The sequence below is a fragment of the Protopterus annectens genome, chromosome 8.part1, assembly GCF_019279795.1.
Source record: "Protopterus annectens isolate FY-2018-M chromosome 8.part1, PAN1.0, whole genome shotgun sequence".
NCBI classification, from domain to species: Eukaryota; Metazoa; Chordata; order Ceratodontiformes; family Protopteridae; genus Protopterus; species Protopterus annectens.
In genome coordinates, this window is record NC_056742.1 from 293,548,309 (window position 1) to 293,569,219 (window position 20,911).

At 36.9% G+C, this 20,911-nt stretch overlaps 1 protein-coding gene across 1 annotated transcript in view; it reads right to left on the reverse strand.

Moving 5' to 3' along the window:
- SLC7A9 (solute carrier family 7 member 9) overlaps positions 1-20,911 on the reverse strand; it is a 369,032-nt gene that overhangs the window by 192,930 nt on the left and 155,191 nt on the right. Inside the window, exon 6 of the mRNA XM_044081885.1 lies at positions 9,337-9,381. Within this exon, the coding sequence (XP_043937820.1) occupies positions 9,337-9,381 (45 nt within the window). The remainder of the gene's footprint in view (positions 1-9,336; positions 9,382-20,911) is intronic.

Genomic DNA, 20,911 nt, shown 5'->3' on the forward strand with positions numbered 1-20,911 from the left:
ACAGATACAGGAATATTCCTGATCATGGGAATGAAAGGCATGTGTCTTCCAGGGCCTGTATACAAGAAGACATTGAGCAAAATTTCTTTAACTGTCTGTTGTAGCTGGAGGCAAACATATCTACTTGAGGAGTTCCCCACAAATAGATCAATCCCTCAGGTTCACCTTCCATCCAAGAGGGTCTTTCCTGGTCTTGATCAGCTTGTCTGCAATATATTTTGCTCTGACAAAATATAGGTAGCCCGAGGGGCAGACTAAAATGAGTGTCTAATTTCTAGGCTATCATAGCTAGTCTGCAAAGGGGTTAGGAATTGGTTCCCACTTGTTTGTTTATGCACATTATCACTGTGGTGGTACTGACTATGACTACTAGCACAGAGAGCATGTACTCCACAGATGGTTAAGAGATTTGAGAGTAGCTGTTTGAGTCATCATTTCTTTGACATTTATGTGTTTTGTTTTCCAGAAACACTTTCACTCCTTTGAACACAGCACCCCAATGAAAGTCTGATGTATCTGTGGCTACAGATTTTTCAACACCTATAAGACATAGGCACACATTACACATTACAGAAACATTAACAGAAAAGGAAACAAACCATGTTAACATTTTTTTCAATTTGTGCATATTATTCATTAAATGGTTTCTTTCATTATAGCAGCCATCTTTTGTTCAACATTACATACATTGCCGACTTCCTGCCTTCCCTTAAGCCTCACTCCTCCTCCTAAACATTATTCTGCATGTATTGTTCCCATGAATTCCATTATTTCTATCTAATTTGTTTATTCCCTTTTCTAGTGATCCCTCTTCTAGTTCTTTTGTCTATTTTACAATATTCACTACTTCCAATGCAGCTGTTTTACATTTTTGATTTCCATTTTCTAGTAGTTGCTTTTTTTTGATACCCAACAGAATTACACTTAATAAGTCTTTACTATATCTGGGCAATTCAGATTCTGTGTCTGAGTTCAAAATAATCATTTCCTTAGTCACAGTCATTTGATCCACCAATATTTCTGACAGAGTACTCTGCATAGAATTTTTTTAATCTGTCAACTTATTTCACTCCCAAAAGCATGTTCTTAGTTATCTCTTTGTCCCTGTAACACCTCCAGCCTTTGCCATCAACCTAAGAAAAATTCTTTGAACTCTACTTGGGGTATGAAATGCCTATACAAACACTCACAAGCAAAAATCCTAAGTCTTCTGGACTTTGTTGTATATTTGGGAGCCACACATATGTCCTCCCATTGTTCCCTTGTAATTTGCTTTTCCAGCCTCTCTTCCCAATCTTTTCTATCCTACTCAGACTGATTCTTATAGTTATCATGTAATATTCATATGCCCTTCTATAACTCTACCAGAGTAGGTCTTTCACTTACGACACCACAATCCTTTCTTTTTGCCTATAGTCTGATATCAAAACCTGATAGGAAGATAATCTCTATACTGCAGCCCAAACTTCTTGGCCTCATCCTACTGTTTTACCTTTCCATTTTTATGCAGTAAATTCCGGCTCCCTTTTTTCTGTACCCGTACTTGCAGTCAAACTGCGGTGGTGGTGCTGCGGTAGCATTGTCGCCTCACAGTAAGATGTTGTCCTGTTCGATTCTCAGCTAAACCATCTTCTATGTGGAGACATGCATGAATGGGCATACCTTCGTTGAAGGTTGTGCGTCAGAGCTAGCAACTCGGCACATAAAAATCTACTGCCAATCATTAGCGGACCGGAGTTCCGCTTTGGCGAACCCTAACCGGGAAAAGCTGAAAGACACAACAACTTGCTGTCATCCCTATTAGCAAAATCTCCTTTTTTCATTCATGTGTTGTCTTAGTTTTTAGAATACTTTCTGTATGTTTATGAATGTAATATTACACTGTGATGATATGTGGTAGTGCCATCTGTGCCAGGGAGAGTAGGGTAGTAAATGTGTATATATGCTAGCACAGCCAGCTGGAGTCTTGTGAAAAAAAAGTTTATGTCATCTGATTGTCTCTCTGATTTGTATAAATGCTGGTGTTAAAAATATATATATTTGTAAAGTTACCTGTGTTAAAAATGTATAAATGTGTATTAGATTGTATTGCTGTAACTGACCAAATTGAATGTTTTATCTGAGAACCCTAGAAGGGTAGAAAGTTTAAAATTGTGTTATAGCTTTCAGATGCTGCCACAGATCTTAATAAAGCTCTCTGTGTGTATTGTACCAGAATCAGGTGACCAATGGTGATGTCATCCTCTAACCAGCTAAACTCTTTGGAAGCCTCACAGCAGCACTTCAGAATCTGACAGGAAAGATTTTTGACAGGATTTATATTTCACACATCCACACAGTCAGTCAGTGAGATTCAGTCAGTCTGAGTGAGTGAGGCAGACAGACATCATTTGTGTTTTGCTGGGGTAAGACACTCAGCACATATCAGCCTGCCTTGTTTTAGTGAGAGGTCAGAGAACAATAATTCTTTAGTTAGACAGGGAAATCTAGTGAGAATAGTTTAGTATAGTTTTCTGTAACTATGAGGAAAATATCCAACTGTATTATTTTTAAAATCTCTGAGGTTGAATTCTGTTGTTTATTGCATTCAGTATTCTCTTGTTTTCTGTTTTATTATTTATTATTTAATATTTTAACACTTTTTATTGTGGCTGGTCTTTTAGAGAATGCTTTTAACATGTTGAGAGTACTTATGCTTATTTTGGTGACACTGTGGCCACTCCTGAAAGCCTTGCTGCTCTGGCCACACTCCATTATTATTATTAATTGTACACAGTATAATTGGATACCCTTTGTAAGAGCCTTAAACTAGTTGACTGGTGGCAGCCTGATTACCTCTGAGTCTGGGCAGAAAGGGGCATGGCTGGTAATTCTGTGCCAGCTTTTCCCAGGTGTATATGTATGTAGGTAAAACTCAAATATTCAAATGTATGTGTCTCACGTACTGGAAGCAGGGACACCGAGCTCCAAGATGGTCAGTGTAGAGTTTTGTGTGGGCCTGGAGAGAGAAATAAAGTCTGGACCCAAATCTGGAGAGTGCTCCCTGTGTGCTCTTAAGGGAAATTGTGCTTGGTGTAGGGGGCTGCATCTGAAAATACTGTGTCAATCCATCTTTACTCTTAGTGACCGTCCCTCACTGGAGTCAGGGGTGAGGATTGAGTCTCCTTTATTACTGGCCCAGCGAAGGGACAATGTCACTTATTACTACCCTACTCTTCCTGGCACAGATGGCACTGCCACATATCATCACAATAACTATTGTCCTTAAGGATTTGCATCTGAAATCTCACTCTCCTTATTTCTTGACCTCCCCCTTACTTCATTACTAACCCTTTCCGCTTGGAATTATAACCTTCTGCTTGTGTTATGTATATGAGCCTTAACTGTGTAGCTCTAAAATATTCCTTCAAATCAGGTAATCCTAAATCACCTTGTTCTGTTGGGAGGATCAGCTTATCCCACTTAACTATTGCCCTGATTCCGTCCAAGTTACATTCATTCAACATTTTATCAGTTATTGTCCACAACATTTCCTCTGGTTGAGAAAGTTATAACTGATCTATATATAAAACTAGAAGGACTACTAACATCTTAATATCTATGTAGTTAAAGAGCTTCCAGTTTCTCAGTTTTATCCTTTGTTTACTCTCTTTTCACGTACCCTTAGCTGCCATTAATAGACACCGTTTTAAGCCATACTCCTAAATACTTCCTCTTCTTATGTCAACATAAATATGGATATTGCTGAACCAAGTCATGAGGGATATATAGTTTACAGCTAAAGCCTTTGTTTTATATTCATTAATTTTATATCCTGAAGAGATTTGTAACCGTTTCAAAATTTTCCACAATACTGAGATGTCCTTTTCTGTATTTATCGAGTACATTATACAGCGGTAGCATTATTGCCTCACAGCAAGAGGTTCTCCTGTTCGATTCTCGGCTGGAGTGCCTTCTGTGTGGAGTCTGTATGCATACTCCGTGGTCGAGTGGCCTCCAAAAGACATGCGTAAATGGGCATGCCTTCGCGTTGGGCGTCGAGCTGGCAACTCGGCACCATAAAAAAAATCTACTGCCAATCATTAGCGGACCGGAGTTCCGCTGTAGCGACCCCTAACCGGGAAAAGCCAAAAAGACAAACATTATAATATCATCTGCAAATAAAGTCAGCTTCTCTTGATTATCATACTAATAACATCCTTGAATTTCTGAATACCTTATATTCATTGCTAGTAGCTCTAAATATAAAGCAAATAACAAAGGGGAAAGAGGACACTCCTGCATGGTACCTCTGTTCAAACTTATCAGAGGGGAACCTTCCCCACTTTCTTACCTTCAATCCTTCATATATCCTCCAAATTAACCTCATTATTGTATCAGAGACTGCAAATGTTTTTAGTGCCCTACTCATAAAATCCCTGCTTACTCTGTTGAATAGTTTCTCTCCGTCAAGACCCACCACTAACAACAGTATTGCCTTACAGTTTGCTTCCCTCTGGAACATTGTTGTATGAATGTTGAAAAATGTTTGCCTCTACTCCAGAAAACCACGTTGATCCATATCTATCAATTTTGACAAAGCCTTTGCCATTTTTTAACCAGTATAGACATAAAATGGATCTGTATGAGGCTGGGTCTGATAGGTCTTTACCCAGTTTGGGTAATACAGCCACCACAGCTTATTTCTAAGATGCTGCAGTTTCCTCTATTAAACAAACTTTCCAGATTGTAATAGCTTTTTTCCTTCCTAACTTCCAGACTTTCAAAAGAATGGTAGCTGTCTTTGGAGACTTCCTTGCAGATTGATTATACATCAACAATTTTATCTCATCTCGTCTTATCTTAACTGTTAGTTGTCTTCCTTTAACCTTGACATAGCTAAGTCTTCCATACATTTTTCTATCTTCTTATTTAAAATAGTGGTACTGTTTTGTCCTTTTGTAATTTAAGTATTGAAGGTCAGGAATAATTAGAATTATCAACTAATAATGAAAAGTATTATAATTAAAAATACTGATAAATGAGGTGAAGCTATAACATGGATGTTATATATTATAAATATTTATTACAGGATTAGAACACATATAATATAACAGCAACTGAAATTATTAATTTAGTAAGGCAAGTAAATAGTAATATCTACACTATATATTTAACTGGCTATCTCACAATAGAATCGTTAAATTATTTTTATGTTTCAATTCCTATTACTCTTATTTACTATGATCCCTCAAAGATACATAAGGATAGCGAGAAACTACCCACAAGACCAACAGCATTGTCAAGGGGGTAGATAACTGAACATATATCTTGCTTTTGGGAAATTTACTTACAGGAGTTTTTTGAAACATTTTTGTTTTAGTTATATATCTTAGGTCAATTGTGTTAGTGACATTCTGGTAAGAAACATGCTGTATATATGTCTGTAACACTTGACATAGGTTCATTATTTACAGTTATTCTGAATGATTCTGGATTGGAATCACTGAGGAATTATTTTAGTGTGTACACATCTTATTCAGGATACAAGATAAAAATAATATATGACCTTTTATAAATTGTTTTTTGCAACAAAGTGTTCACTTTACAGAATAGATGTTATCTCTATAAAGAGTGTGGCCATGGATACACTGATAGCCAATACCTATGAAAATATAGTAACGACTATGTGGAAGAAGGATCATTTATTGTCTGGGTATAATATCTTTTTATATTACTTTGATAGATATGTGTAGATGACATTTTTATGTTATGGGAAAGGACTGTAAATGAATTTAGCTGTTTTACAAACTATTCAACCATACAGTTGTATTTCTGAAGTTTAGGAAAGCCTGTTTATATGATAGCATATGTTTTTAAGCTATTAAGTTGGGAAGATTACATAATAGCATACTTATTACCATGGCATGTAAAAAAGATGTAAACAGAAATATGCACATGCATATAAAAAGTATGCACTTCTCATTTATGTTTAGGAACTTTTTAAAGGGACAAATGCCACTTTTGGCGATATTGAATACTGACGGCAAAATTAAAAAAAACATGTGGATGGCCTAATAGATTACTTTAAAGCAAGATGCTATGATGAAGCATGAAGGAATATAGGTCATTTATGTCTAGTCGAAGTAACAGGAGTAAGCCAATGTTCTCTGCTAAGGAAATTAGAAATGTTATACGGCCACTTAAGAATGACATTAACATATATTAGACATACTACAACGATTAAAGAAATTATTCAGAAGCACTGGCATATTTTGAATAGTGTAGATGTGTTATGAAATATGATATCTGATAAAATATTGTTTATTTTTAAGAGATCTCAAAACCTTAAGCAAAAGCTATATTACAAAAAGTAAATAAATAATGTAAACATAAGATACAGTCAGAAGAAAGTTACTCTGCCATGCACTAACTGTAGTTACTGGAAGTTTCTATATGGAGGAGAGGCATTTATATATCCTCTTACTAAACAAGATAAAATCTTAAGTGATTTGCCGATTGCAATTCTAAAAATATAGTTATCTTGCCATTTGTATTGTTAGGTGTTTTATGTAGGAAACACAAATCACAAGCTAAAGGAACATATATGTGACCACCTCTCTGAGATAAGAAGAAAAATAAATACAGATACACATTTTAAATGCATTAATGAGGTGGATAAGTCACTCTCCTTTAGAGCTTTAGTCCTGCATAATGTATTGGAGAATCCCGGAGGTGGTGATTTGGTTACCAGAACAGACAATGTTGAACACACACATATATATATATATATATATATATATATATATATATATATATATATATCTGTTAAGGGCAGTTAAATATCCAGGGCTGACTGGGATGAACAGTATTAAACCCGTACTGAAAACAAACCAAGGAAATGAAATTTTATCCAATAATATGTTGAGTTAAATCATGTGATTTCTGATGAACATATAACAGTGTGCTTATTATGTTCTCTTTTATATAACTTGGTATAGCATCTTTGTGAAAGCTTGTTCATTTTTACTGAATAACAATTTTTATTCTGTTGTAGTTTCCAGAGATGTTTGTTTTTTTTTTGTTTTTTATTTCATCATCATACCTAGTATGGTGCTATCATGAAGTCAGAAGGACTGGTTATTGCCTTTGACCATAGCCTTGAAAGTCTCGACTCTTTATGAAGAATACAGGAAAAAGCTCCAATATGACGTTAGAGAAAGGGCACTGTGAAATTAATATTTCATTAATAAATTCAGATATGAATTTTAATTCATGATAAATTAATATTTGTCTGAGTGCCTTCACTTTGTGAAGTATACCAATGGAGTCCAGTAACCATGCTAAGTACAATGTGCACAAACCCATAAAAAACAATGGCATGCTCATTCCTACTTTTATTAGGGCCAGATTAAATAAATTCCTCTCAATGTAACTTGTTCCAGTGTAAGCCTGCCCTGATCTCACAAGACTGGTTGTCAGTATAAGGCCTACTTATAAAGCATGCTTACACCAGAGGAAATCAGTTACACAGAGAGCAAGTCTTTTGGAATAGGGTCCATAGGCTCTTAGCAGGAGAAATGGACCTGTCTTTAGGAACAACAGGCAGCAGTCAAAAATTAATCATTAAATATTCAACTAATGTAGAAGCTGAGAAAGTAAAGCTTTTACCCCTGACTCCATGTTTACAGATCAGCTCAAATCACAGCCATTATCTGTGATGTAATGTTTTTTTAAGTGCTATTTTTCACAGAAAATTAACATTTTATGTGAAAATATGATGTAATGCTCATTGACCACAGCAAAGTTCTCAATAAAATGGAAATAGAACATGGTGTTTTGTTAGCTTACACATGATCTTTAAATTTGCAGTAATAATCTGTTATGATAAGGGTGGACCTCTACTTAAATTTAATATTATTCCTTTGCCCTTCTGTGTAATTTTGGAAGAATGACATCTGTACACTACCACTTTTATGGCTATATTAATAATCACACCTTACTGTGTGACTCCCAGCACAGATTTCATTCTGTTAATGGAGCAGACACCCCCACCCCCTTGGTATAAGGATATATATACATATGGAGCTCAGTCATGGCCATACTACTGGTACTTTGCTTCTTGACTTGTCAGTACACTTGATAATCATTAATTAATTACTTTTAAGTAAGCTCTCACCTAGTGGACTATCTGCTGTGGCTTATAAACGATTCAGCAGCAACCCTGAATACAGGTCTGTGACTGGATGCACCAGTTGTCCCAGTTCAACTAACTGTTAATTAAATAAATAAATATAAACTAACACTTTTTCTTCACATATACAGTCACTCAAAGTGCCCTCCAGGGCTCTGAGGTTGACCTACGTTTGTGTTCCATCTTTCTGATCGATATGTGGAATCACCGATGCTGCAGTGTTAGCCTAGTATACTGATGAGCTAAAACTGCATTGTTCAGTTTCTTTAATGTTTGCTGTATGACTGGTACTTCAGCATGGATTTAATTCTTCAGATCTGATTACCAAAATCAGAGTATGTACTAGCCTGCGGTTTATCCACTTCTAGCTACTTATTATCTCCATCAAACACTCACCTATTCGGTCTGTGAAATCTGCAAAAGTTTTTGTGTTTTCCTAGGCAGTGGTCTCAAGTCTGACACTCATATTTAGTCTATCACTAAAAAAAATATTCAAATTCTTTTCAAGCTGTTCAGGGCTAAAGATTTTATGACAGGCTGCAGCAGAACTGCTACAGCTTGTGCTTTTTGGTGTTCAGTCTATGTACTGTCATTTTACAACCACCACACACAAACTTGAAATGACCTATTGGAAGAATGCCTACTTTACTGCCGAATTAACTTTTTGATGCTGCCATTACAAAGCCCTAGACTTGCCTAAATAAAGAGAAGCTTATTCAACTAACAGTTATTCATAGGCTACTGTACTCCAACAAATGTCTTTCAGTTATCTAAGATATTGACCTGTTTTACCCTCACTAAACTATTTTGCTCTGCTATTATTGCTCTTCATTATTATGTCAAATCATCCAACAATAGTCAAGCAGGCTTTATCTATGGTGCCTACATAACAATAATGGAATAAATCTCATCTTAGCATACATTTGTCTCCAAAAACACCTTTTACTTGTCATTAAGTCTCATTTAGCCAGTAGCAGGTATTGTAAATGCAAGGTTACATGACTTGGCTAAATATTCATAAGCATCCAAGCAGGTTTTAAGTCAGCAGTCACTGGAAATTATGTCTGTGCCTCTCGAGAATTTCATGGCAGCATATACAAATATATCAATAAACATATTAACTCCCTATATAATTAAAATTCAATGTTAGGTGTCATTCTTACCTATATGGATTTCTGAGTTCCTCTGTAATAAAGTTGAGCTGATTCCTGCAAGGGACAACAAACTAATATTGATGCTTTTGGTAAACTGAATACATAATATTAAATTAACTTTAATTTATAAATCAGCTAAAATGTAAAGTAGACAGATATATATATATCTATATATATCTATATATATATATATATATATATATATATATGTGTGTGTGTGTGTGTTTGTGTATGAGTGTGTACATATGTGTGCATATATGTGTGTGTGTGTGTGTGTGTGTGTATATATATATATATATATATATATATATATATATATATATAATTTTGTATGTAAATCTTATTTTTTCTCCATTTATGGCAATTTTTGTGAGAGAACTGAGGTGGTATTTATAATGATAATGATTAAGGAATATTTGTTTAACAAGCACAATACAATCATTTTCATCCATCTCACTTGTGGAATAGATAAGTATCAAATATTTTATAATCCAAAGAAGACTTTGATGGTATGTGCATGTCCTAATTGCTAATGGACATATGAAGGACAAGCACTTATGTAATAGGGGTGCAAACTGCATCTATATCTGCTCCACAGTTTTCATATGCTCAATGATGACAACTTGGCTAGATGATTAAAAGGAAACAGCTATAATATAGAAATGCTTTAGTACCTTTAGATCTGTCTAGACTTATCTACCACAACATTAGAAAATGATATCCCTGGCAGTATATATTATAGCAATAACCCACGCCTGGGTGTGGGTAATGCGGGATTTACCCACAGTTGGCGTGGTTTGGTCCCGAGGGCGAAGCCCAAGGGACCAAACAAAGACAACCGTGGGTAAATCCCGCATTACCCACACCCAGGCGTGGGTTATTGCTATTATACAATGACATTATTTAAGAAAAGAAATAATGACTTTTCTTAAATAATGGCATTGTATAATGCCTCTATGCTGCTCTTCCGCAGCTGTCTGGTATCCGTGGCAGTTCTGATGTACTGCGCATGCCTACGCAGTACATCAGAGCTGTGGCCAAAAGCAACGGAGAAAGCAAGATGTCCGTTGCTTATTTTAAAGCTGTCTCGCTATGTTAAACCCATTTAACATAGCAAGACAGTAAAAAGCAATGGAGATCTTGCTTTCTCCATTGCTTTTTTTTTTTTAAACCTGTCTCGCTATGTTAAATGGGTTTAACATAGCGAAACAGCTTTAAAATAAGCAACGGAGATGTCCGTTGCTTATTTTAAAGCTGTCTCGCTATGTTAAACCCATTTAACATAGCGAGACAGGTTTAAAAAAAAGCAACGGAGAAAGCAAGATCTCCGTTGCTTTTTACACACTGTGTCAATATGTTAAAGGAGTTTAACATAGCGAGACAGCTTTAAAAAAGCAACGGAGATCTCCTTTGCTTTTTTTAAACCTGTGTCGCTATGCTAAACTCTTTTAACATAGCGAGACAGTGTTTTAAAAAAAGACTTATACTAATGGAAAAAGTCGGGGTGACCGGACCTTTTTCCATTAGTATAAGTCGATTTACAACGTGCACGCTGGCCAATCAGCGTGCACGTTTTGGAATATTAATGGGGGGTCATGGTATAATTAAAGATAAAGTCATGAATTTCACACATCTCTATGTGCAACCATGGCTTAAGCATCTTGTCATCATAGTGTATGGCAAGATTTTTTTTTTTTATTCCACACACACAAAAAAAATCTCTAGTGTAAAAAGTAGACATCCTTACAGACAGTTTAAGGATGGTGGTGACACTGGCTAGGGAATGAGACACACTGCATAATAATAAACTTAAATCACCATAAAGAGTGGAACTTCATTATTTTATCACCACAGTGTTTGGTTCAATACTGGGTGAGATAATTTTTACTGTCTTTACATGCGTCATATATATGTATGCATATATATATATATATATATATATATATATATATATATATATATATATATATATATATAAAGACAAAGAAGAAGGATCCAAGAATGGGCCAGAATGGAATAATCATCATTGGCATATAGGGGGAGAAATCTATGAAATGCCAAAGATGTGTGAGTTTGGCTCAGGAAGCTTGAGGTGGCATAAGTTATGAGGTCTAGAGGAGAATGGGATCTTTTTGGGAGACTCTGGGAGATAGAGATGGTAGAGACCAGTAGACATAGTGGGAGGGAAAATGTAAATAGACAAACAGTAGAGGTCAGGAGACCATAGCAGAGGTTGTCAGAGAAATACAGGCAAGTGGGGTGACACTGAGCAAAGTGCAGGGAGACAGTGAGAGATAAAATGAAATTAAGGATGACAATGAGATGGAAGCCAAGGTGGAAGGACAGGTCCAGATAGCAATGACAACTGATGAAGGGGAGAAAAAGAGCACCATGTAGGTATGCTGGAACCAGCACCCCAAGAAGAGTAGGAGATAATTGAGCAAAGGCTGTGACTCAGCTACATGGTAGTGGAATAGGGTAAAAGAGACTGAAGAGTAGAACGATCTGGTTGGAAGAGAATAAGAAGATGGTAAAGGGAAGAATCAGAGACAATAAGAAGGGATGGATATAATAACAGCTGGGTGGTGGTTGCAGCTGGAAGGGTAGCAGAATGGGGCAGAAGATGAAGGAGATGAGAGCTAGTCTGGTAATGGAGAGTATGGTTTTGATGCCTGGAGATTCTTCCATTAAGGGTGTTAAGGTTTTTGTCAAAGGAGAAATGAGAGGTCAAGTTTAAGCAAAGCTGGTCTTGGGGCTTAAAGTTAGTATGACATGGGAAGTGTTGATAAAGATGGTCACCAAGGGTGAATGTGGATACATGCCACACTGCATATTAGGATCAGTGACCTGTCAAGAGGGCACAGCTGAGATGCTATCAAGGAGAGACAGAAAGGTGTCAATAAATGTTAGGATGGGGATTGGATGTGGCATTCTTACAGCATTTGCCTGTGTTGACTGCCTGCAGACAGGAGAAAGAGATAGTTAGAAAGTAAAATTACTGACTGTAGCAATGAAAGAAGGGAGAAGGACTTGATACAAAGATGGGGGGACCTGACAGATGGATCAGCTCTGTGACAGCTACAGTCTCCAGCTTAACCCATAATTTACAGCAGTGCTTTGTGCTGGGCTGTAGTGGTACATCTCTGTAATTATAGCTTAAGTAATATGGAAGAGGGTGTTTCAAAAACTGAAAAAAAACAGGTATTCAGGCATTAGAAAGAATGTAAAAAACTTGCATAACACAGCAGAGGAACAAAAAAGGGTGACTCAGCAACATACCTCCCAACCATACCGAATTACTCGGTATTTACCGAGTTTTGGGGTCCAAATGAAGGGGTGCCACGATTCCCGATTGGCACCCCTTCATTTCCGATTTTTTTGCTTCATTTTTTTTTATTTTTTTAAAATTCGCGCTGTCGGCGCTGATGTCATCACGTGCGTGATGACGTCAGCGCCGTCAGGGCCACCAGCCAGTCGAAATTGAGCTCAAGGAGCTCACGTCATTATTTCCGGCTGGCTGCGAGCGGGAAGGAAAATACAGCACCGACTGAGTACTACTAGGCAGTAACACACTATCATTCACTAAACTATGGCAGTAATGCCTTTATTTTTTTCCAAGCTGGCTGCGACTCTGTGAACAGGAATACAGCACAGCAGCAATGGAATTACAGGCAGCAGTGCTATTAGTTTTATTTTTCCAAGAAGCAGGCAGCTTGAGCAGGTAAGCGTAGGACGGAACGTCCTTTTTCTTTACAGAAGCAGTAATCACAGGCTGAAAGATCCCTGTGGAACCTGTGGCTATAGCTTAACAAAAGAATTAGGGGGGACGTTTTAGGATAGTGTGGTGGGAAGAAGTAGCATTGCTGGCTGTAATTTTTTTCAGAAATCAAGAAGATCCAGCTGCTGATGTCAGTTAACTCTGAGAAGTTGTTAGTCGTCCTCTTCAGAAAGGTACAAGTACGGTGTTTGCTTCTAGAAAGTATGGTATACAAAATTTGAGGATGAAACTTTATAGTTTATTATATTGTTATATGGTGCTTTATCAGACAAGACAGAGGGATTCAACAGCAAAATATACAACCTCTTTTGTCTGTTCTCACATGTATCTTTAGCCTAACCTGAAAAAATAGGACAGTGCTTATTAGCTTTAATTTATTAGTGGCTGGCTGCACACACACTTTTGTTCTACAGAGAAACAGAGTGTCTTTTTTTCATGAAATCAGTTTACGGAGGGTAAGCTTTGTATTTCTGAAAGAGGTATTGATTTTTAAATGCAGTCTAACATAGCAGCGGAAATGAATACTGAGATGCTACTGCTGAACAGTAGTTTGGCAGGATGCGCTTGATAGGCAGATCTTGCATTGTTTTATATAACAACATTTTGTCATGCTGAGCATGCTGATCTCTAGTCTGCATTTTTTTCTTAAAATGACTAATTTAGGAGATGAATTATGGGACTAGCAATTAGGTAGGCTTCTTAGCTGTTTTGCATGGATGGATTAGAGAGAAAAAAAACGGCATCTTTTGAGATGTAGGTGTCATTTTATGCTAAAAGTTAGTGTCCTTTTGCAGATAGCCTCTAAACTGCCAACCCACGGCTTAGTCTCATTCCATGAGCTGTAGGTGATGCTTTCCTCAAGTCTGTGCGATGAAATGGAACAGTCACTGCATGCAGTAATGCTTCATGCCCGCAGGTAATGGCAAATGACTCAAGTCACAACTCATGTGTTTTTTTTTTTTTTTAAATAATTACTTCAGCTGCTTGTCTGATGTGTAAATGCTTGGAAATAATAGCTTGGTCTGGAGATTTTTAAAACAAAACAAAAAATGCTTTTTGATTATTTTTCTTCTGTACTTGCTTTTCCTGTTGAAAGTGAAACAGCAGCTTTGTGCTTTCAAGTCGGAATTGTGTGACATGCATTTGTGGAACAGTAATCCTCAGTAGAGAAGAACTTGCTGGCATTTGGAAGTTGTCTTCAGACTGCATTCATAGTGTTTTAGCCTAAACAAGAGAAAATCTCCAATATGTAGTTGCAAAATGTCTGAAAGAGCCTTATTGCTGCAGTGCCTAATGATATTAGACACAAGCTTTTCTAATAGTTATTCTATGGACATGTTTGAAGAAAAGGTTGTGATCATGTTAGAATTAACTAAATCATGGCAGCTAGGATCACACATGCTCATAACGTGTAGTTTAAACATCTCTAGTTTCTCACTGTAGAGATCTGTAGCAAGTACAAAATTGTATTTTGTCAGCAACATTGCTTGATGTAGGAATTAAATAATATGGTGATATTATGAGGCAAGATCAGTGGTAAAACATTCCGACCTAACTGTAGCTTTCTATGTCACAGAAAGTAGGTTAGTCAGAATTCTTTTCTGCTAGTCTTCCTTGAGATGCCGTGAAGTAAGTACAAATCCTGGTTTCTTCTATCTAGAAAGTACTTCAGGTTGAGTGAAGACAGATTGCTAGTTCCATTCTTTTCCAGAAGAGTAAGAATTGACTTTTTTGATGGAAGAATCTGCTTTAAAGTTTTGATTTCATTTATATACATCTGCACAGTGTTTACAGGAAGTTAGTGGAAGAGGACAAATTAGTGGTAAATCAGTGTCATACGTATGGTTTATAGTCTGTTTGAAGAACTTCGTTTTAAGCTGTTTATTTTCTTTGGTATAGCTGACAGTTCTGCTCATAACATGCAGCAGTGTCTTTATACTAACTTACAGGCCTTCCATTTTAGACTTTGAAATGTACAGTGAAATATCACAGTTGCTTAGGAAGAGTCATTTGGTGATGGCTAGATTAGTTACATGCACTGCCAGTTATGGTGAGGTAAACCAATAAATTCAGTGTCAAAAGGTTTATGGTTATGGTGAGGTCACAGCACTAATAATGTATATAGCATTAGTCATTGTACAGGAGGAAATCAACCAGAGCTGCATATGGGGGTATAACGTGTGATAGATGTGGCAGCTAGGAAGTGATACCTCTTTGACATCTGTAATACTACAGTCGGTGAGACTGTAATAATGTTAGTATATCCCTAAGCTAATTGCTGTTCTGCATATATCAGCATCCTTCATCCAGGGAATGCAGTTTGTTTTAATCAAAGAAAAAAAAAACATACTTGATACAACAACAGTTAATTGCTTTTAAAAACTGATCTTCGATTTTATACATTATGATAGCTCTTAAATATTTGTATCGTTAATTAGTCTTAATGTTTCAGTGTTTATCACATTATTTGAAATTATTATAAATTACTTCTGCATATGCATCCATACATTCAATAGTAATTAGTGTGGGAAGAAATAGCCAGGGAATAGTCTTTGTGTATTGATGTACTGCAAAATGTAAAAATAAAATCCAAATAATCATTGATTGTAGAAGTAAAGCAGTATGCACACATTAGTGTTTATGGTAAATGGGGTGAAATAGCCAGGTAATAGGACATTGGAATCTGGTGCCATATTTTGGTTGGTTGTTCTTCAGTTTGCATTTGAAAGTTGGTATCCCACAATTCCATCGGAGTGGGTGGGGTTACATAATGATGTACGCAAATTAGATGCTAATCAGCGTACAGATTTGTACCTATTTTTCATGGGCCTTGTCCAGATTTTTGATGTTTCCAGGTTGAGAGGTATGCTCAGCAATGATTGGCAGTATAACTTTATAGCGGGAAGGATCTCAATTAGGAGAATGGAGAAATGTTCATTAAAATAAACACATTTCATATTTAACATAAAATCCTAAATAAATATAAACAACTCAGAAATGCAGGTTATTAAAGAAAAAAGCACACCAAAACATATTCCTAAGCTAGTACAGAAAGTATTGCTTTCACAGTGTTTTTCATTCACCAAAACAGTACATTTTTGTTTAACTTCAGTATGTTTTTCTGCAGAACCCACTAACTAAAAACATTATAAACCAAGTTATAAACAGGGAAGAAGAGTGATATGTCTGGTAATAAAATCTATTTTGTAAACATGCATACTGTGCTTACGGAAAGACTAGTGGACATTATTAGGTTTTATTGGGGATTTCTGAAGAATTTTTGAGATTTTAATTTTTTACCCAATAAACCATGTTTTTCTTATGCAAGGGGAAGGGGTATTAAAGATATGGTTGCTCACAGCAGATATGTCACCATGGGAGTTAAGAGGGTGAAGGAGTCCAAGAATTTTGGGATTTTTCAATGTAGAAGTTGTTCTGCTTGTAACCATGTGATTCATAGTTTTGATAAGATTAATAATGTTAAATTTACACTAATGAAACATTTTTGCTGTAGTACGGAGGGTGTCATTTATGCCCTGAGGTGCTCCTGTGGTTTGTTTTATATAGTGGAGATGAATAAGTCTTTTAGGGTTAGACTACAGGAGCACCTCAGGGATATTAAAAATAATAAAATTGAATGTCTATTAGCTCTTCATTACATGCCTTGTCATAGTGGAAATAATGATTGTTTTAAAAGAGTGTCTATATTAGAACAGCGAATGCTATTCTGTCAAACTATAAAGTTCGAAAGCCAAAAATGTCAAAGTCACGATCCGGAAAAAAAAAAAATACAAACTAGATAAAGTGGGGGGGCTTTGCCCCCCACACCCCCAACTTAAATATACCAACTCTGAGATTGCACCACAGTGGAGAAAACAACGAAGGCCCGAGAACGGCACAGTGATTTTTTTTCCCCTGGGGAAAAAAATCGCTGTTCTGTGACTTCGACAATCTCAGCTTTCGAACTTTACAGATTGACAGAAGAGCACTCACTATTTTCAGTGTTCACTCTTCTGATAGGGAACCTTTACAAGGAACTATTTTAGAAAAAGTTAAATATAATAATGTTACAGAATTGAAGGGTAAGCTGCTTTTTAAGGAAATTGTATTTTTTGAAGTATGACACTCTGATGCCCAAAGGGTTGAATTCTGAATGTAATTGGAAGGTACTTATTTAGTACCAATTATATCTTAATTGGTTATTGTGAATGAGTATTTAAAGATGGTGTCTTGAAATGTTTTTTGTACTCTTGAAAGGGTTTGAGCCGAGGCGCTAGAGAGAGCTTTTTTTTTATTAAATATTTTGGTTTTTACTGGTCTGTGTCATTTTTATCCAGTGCTTTTTCGTGTGTGGTTTGATATAAAAAGAGAACTTTTGTTGTGTTTACATAGTGGGTAGTTTGTGCAAGTAAATTATTTCTTGTACTATGGAAAGGGTACAGTTTTCCAACTCATTTTGGGTGAGTTATCCACTTCTGCTGTGTCTAAAAACCTTTCCCTGAGTTGCTTGGGGCTACACTAAGTTGAGTTCACTTGAGTTGATTTCCATGATCCTTCTCTTAGCTGTTCAGTTCTGCATTTCTGCAGTCCAACAAACGTCTTCCTGTTTTATTTCCTTTGCTCCTCTCTGGTTCCTCATTAACCTTCATCAGGTGGCAGCACTGGTTAAAATGGGGAGACAGTGAACGATTCTCCTCTTATTGCCAGTCTTCAGGCAGCAGCACTGGTTATCATGGGGAGACAGTGACCGATTCTCCTGTTATTCACTGTCTCCCCATGATAACCAGTGCTGCTGCCTGAAGACTGGCAATAAGAGGAGAATCGTTCGCTGTCTCCCCATTTTAACCAGTGCGGCCTGGTTATCATGGGGAGACAGTGACTGATTCTCCTGTTATTGCCAGTCTTCAGGCAGCGGCACTGGTTATCATGGGGAGACAGTGACTGATTCTCCTGTTATTGCCAGTCTTCAGGCAGCGGCACTGGTTATCATGGGGAGACAGTGACTGATTCTCCTGTTATTGCCAGTCTTCAGGCAGCGGCACTGGTTATCATGGGGAGACAGTGACTGATTCTCCTGTTATTGCCAGTCTTCAGGCAGCGGCACTGGTTATCATGGGGAGACAGTGACTGATTCTCCTGTTATTGCCAGTCTTCAGGCAGCGGCACTGGTTATCATGGGGAGACAGTGACTGATTCTCCTGTTATTGCCAGTCTTCAGGCAGCGGCACTGGTTATCATGGGGAGACAACAACCGATTCTCCTCTTATTGCCAGTCTTCCAGCACACAGTATCCTAATTCACTGAACATGAATTATTACTTAACCGAGAATACTCTGTCCGTGTGAATTGTACATACTTAACTAAACCGAAGGCATCATACTACCAACCAGTAGCATTCATTAGCTTAACACTGTCTTAACATCATCCACTCTAACACATCCACATAGTCTAAAAACAACATTGTCTTAAAATGATGCAGTTGAAAAATCTCTACCCAAGCCTCCTAGAACTCCTAAATCTAGGCTTCAACTTAAATCTTCAGTTCTACCTCTTGTACGCTACCTGGCATCAAAAGGTCTAAACCATCACATGGCACATTCTGACACTACAATAAACACAGCCACAAAAAGAGATCTCAGAGCAAACATGAGAATACCATAAGGCAGCAGGACTAAGCTTATACATCTGGTGATGTCTTGGTCATAAGTGACTCCAAAATTACACACACACATGTTTCACTCACTGGGCTCAGCAGATACAATGTTAGCTGTCTTTTGGGTGCTAGAATCTGCATTGTTAATAGGAGTCTCAAGTTTCTTCACCCCAGGTACACATATGAACTGATCATTGCACACATGGGAGTGAACAGCTTGACACACACCTTCTTGGATCATATGAAAAGAGACATGACGGAACTCTCAGAATGTGCATATTAACTGGGTGTGAGACTGGTATTGAGCAGTATTCTACCATCACCAAAAATGACGGCTCAGTACAAACAAAAGACAATTAACTTTAATGATTAGCTCAGCTACTGATGTTATTTTAAGGACATCCAATATGTATCAGTCAAGGAGTAGAAAACTAACATAGGTTCATAAGTTCATAGAAAACTAACAAAACAATATTAAGGTGTTACTGCTCAATGCTAGAAGCTTTAACAAAAAGTTACATTTCTTACAGACAGTCCTAACCCTGGAAAATACATATTTGTGCTTAGTTACTGAAATGTTGTTTCAGAAAAGCAGTAGTACCCCACAGTGCAGATTTTAATGCCTACCACTTCTTCACATCCAATGCTGAATTGGTAGGTGGAGCTGGATGTATGTATGTCGGTATTCCTAAGAAACCATTTTGCTTCCACACTCATAATGCAGGACAATGACCTTGAACTCCTCCACTTCCTTCTTACAATAAAACCCCACAATCACATAATTGCCAGCAGCAGTACCCTCTCCCCCCTTAACCTCAGCAAACCACAAGGCATGTCTTAACAAACTGACATCCCTCACTACAGACCTCAATTCTATCCTCTTGGGTGACTTCATCAACCCATCCATTAACTGGGGAACCTATACTACCAGAAATAAGTTTGCACAAAGATTCCTGGACTTATTAATGTCAATTCCTTAGACAAACTAGTCCAAACCCTAGGAGGTGCTCAAAAAATTAACACTTACCTTAAGTAAGTCTCTCTACAAACAAACAAACAAACAAACCATATCTGATTTATTTATAAATAAATATCTCAAAACTAAGTACCCAAATTTACAGTCAAATACCAAACCAAGACCAAAATATAACTGGTCACACTCTTCCCTCTGTAAAATATCAATTCAAAAAAATAGTGTAGATATTCACCCCGACACAGTTTCCACTGTTCATAAAACCATCACTTCCACCCCCCCCAAAAAAACAAAATAAACTAGTCACCTAATACATCTTAACAAAAAACAGAATACAAACTCACCTTACTAAATATGAACCTAAGAAGTATGCGCTATAAAATCCATACATACATACCATCCTTGCCACATACACTCCTGATGTAGTCATAGCTACTGAAACCTGGTTAAAAAGAGAAATAAAGGCTAATGAGATTACCCCCCCCCCCCATACAATAAACTCAGGCATGACAGACAGAACAAGCATGCATGTGGTGTAGCAATCATCTACAAAAGTTCCATGACCATCACCTTACTTCCACAGGAAATACCCACATTTAACAATGCTGAACTTCTAATAACACTTAAAAATCAACAATAGAAAAACTATACATTTTACAGCAATTTATATACCACCAGGGGATAATAATGATACTGCAGAAAGCATCCTGTACTGGATAGCACAACAAATTGACCATAAAACTATAACACTTGGAGACTTAAATATAAGCTAGCAACTCATAAATCTCACTACCCCCACTGAATCCATAAATTTGTTCGACTTCTGATAATTAATAACCACACCTACTAGAATCAGTGAAACTTCAGGGAGACACTCCATCATTGGACTGGATTCTTACAAACAAACCAGACAAACTGACAAAAGTAGGCTGCTTCTCAGATAGCATAAGTGACCACATACCAACATATGCCATTAGAACTCACCATAACCTAGATAAACATATTATCTATAATCAAATATGAAATACAACCAATTTCAGCAAAGATATTTTTAATGAAACACTAAAACAATATAACTAGAACAATGCCACTAGATACTGCTGTGGAACACTTTAATATATTACAGACCTTAAATAATCCTGCACCCTGGCTGACAAAAGAAACCAGAAATACATGATAA